Source organism: Colletotrichum tamarilloi, assembly GCF_030869305.1.
Source record: "Colletotrichum tamarilloi strain Tom-12 chromosome Unknown Scaffold_500.1, whole genome shotgun sequence".
In the NCBI taxonomy this organism is placed as follows: Eukaryota; Fungi; Ascomycota; class Sordariomycetes; order Glomerellales; family Glomerellaceae; genus Colletotrichum; species Colletotrichum tamarilloi.
This window is the reverse complement of record NW_026849882.1, coordinates 1-1434: the sequence shown is the minus strand read 5'-3', so window position 1 is coordinate 1434 and position 1434 is coordinate 1. Positions and strand designations below refer to the sequence as shown.

The window sequence follows — 1434 nt, the reverse complement described above, 5'->3', positions numbered from 1 at the left end:
TGTCAACACCCCATACAACTCAAAAAAGCTCGACTAAGGACTCTGGAAACGCATCCAAACGAGCCAGGCTAAATGGAGGGCCTAAGGACCTGATGTCAGTCGGAAGAGTGGCCGAACACTCTGAGCCAGGCGGAATGAATGACCGTACCTCGCGGCCCGGCAGCGAGTTCTACACCAGGGACCGAGCATCGTCAGAAGTACGGAATGAGTGCGGCATGACTTATCAGGACCTTTACATCAATGCCCGGAGCATTGTGGCTTCTCAGCTGGCCACTAGAACTCGTAAGGCCTTTCACAGACCCGAGATCGAGACTGCTAGGCGCGAGGTGGAACCAGACCATCAAGTTGGTGGCAAAACCATCGCACGATGTGCCGAGAGTGATGACAGTGACGACGAAGAGGATCTCCCAACTTCAGCACCAGTCGATCCGATCAATTCCGTCGATACATTCCAATCACAAGATGGTATGACGTCCAGCATCCTTCTGATAGACGAAAAATCTTAATGACTCTTGTCTAGATGAGCTACAAAGGGTATACAGGGCGACGGCAAAAGATGTGATCCATGCACTCTCGCATCCCGAGTTTAATATGGAAAGTGAAGGTACACTAACGGTTCCTTTCATCGAAGGAGTCTCTCCATTTATCATGTTCCCAGTTTCAGGCAAGGCAGCAATGTACTTAACGCACAGTCAGAAGCGACTCATGTAGAACTCACTTCGGTTACCACAACTTCGGCGACTCTACATGGTCCGTAACAAACGAATTTGAGTCCAGCCTCCCATGGAATTATGACAGTAAACCCCTTGTACTCCATGCCAACCATATCTACTTGCTCGTCGTTGGAATCGTGAATGTAAACAGCTTTTCCTTCACCAGACTTGAGGTGCATGTCTACTAGTAAAAAAGCCGTATCCGGGCCTGGCACATACCGGGCCAAGTCGTTGAAGTCCTGCCATCTGGGATTCGAACACTTATGTCCAGTCTATTCTGAAGTGAGCGTAAATCACATTGCAGTCCTGGGTGCCCATACCTCCTCCTCGCACTTCTTGACGAGCTTGTGGTCTGACGAAGTCTTTGTGCGAATCTTTCTCATTCCATCGACCGGTTTGGGGTTAAGCAGATCTGTCGCCGCTTTCGGGTCGGGTCTTGCACCGGCTTGGTATTCGGTTCTCTCGTCAGATATGGTGTAAGGTTTCGCGTTGGATGTCGCGTAGGATCTCGAGTTCGGTCGCGGTAGCAATCAGAGAGGGGAGCTTGAAGGATCTCTGCCGAAGAAAATATGTTAGATAAAGCGGTAGAAGTATTTGACAGGGCTTACCTCAAAATGTCAGCGCGCAAGCATTTTGTCCAAACCTTTCTTGAGGGGCAATAGATTTGTGATCAGGTCACCCCGCGTTGGCGCCTGATCATGTCGCGAAGACCCAGTCATGA

General features: G+C 50.1%; 2 protein-coding genes across 2 annotated transcripts; one reads left to right on the top strand and one right to left on the bottom strand.

The window, feature by feature from the left end:
* Positions 1-134: 134 nt before the first annotated feature.
* CTAM01_17321 (uncharacterized protein) lies at positions 135-506 on the top strand (the record flags this gene model as incomplete). Its single annotated transcript, XM_060533306.1, has 1 exon — positions 135-506. The coding sequence occupies one exon, from the start codon at positions 135-137 to the stop codon at positions 504-506; it is 372 nt and encodes a 123-aa protein (XP_060372117.1).
* A 197-nt stretch (positions 507-703) lies between these two features.
* Positions 704-1096, bottom strand: CTAM01_17320 (uncharacterized protein; the record flags this gene model as incomplete). Its single annotated transcript, XM_060533305.1, has 2 exons — positions 704-985; positions 1034-1096. The coding sequence occupies 2 exons, from the start codon at positions 1094-1096 to the stop codon at positions 704-706; spliced, it is 345 nt and encodes a 114-aa protein (XP_060372116.1).
* Between the last annotated feature and the right edge of the window lie 338 nt (positions 1097-1434).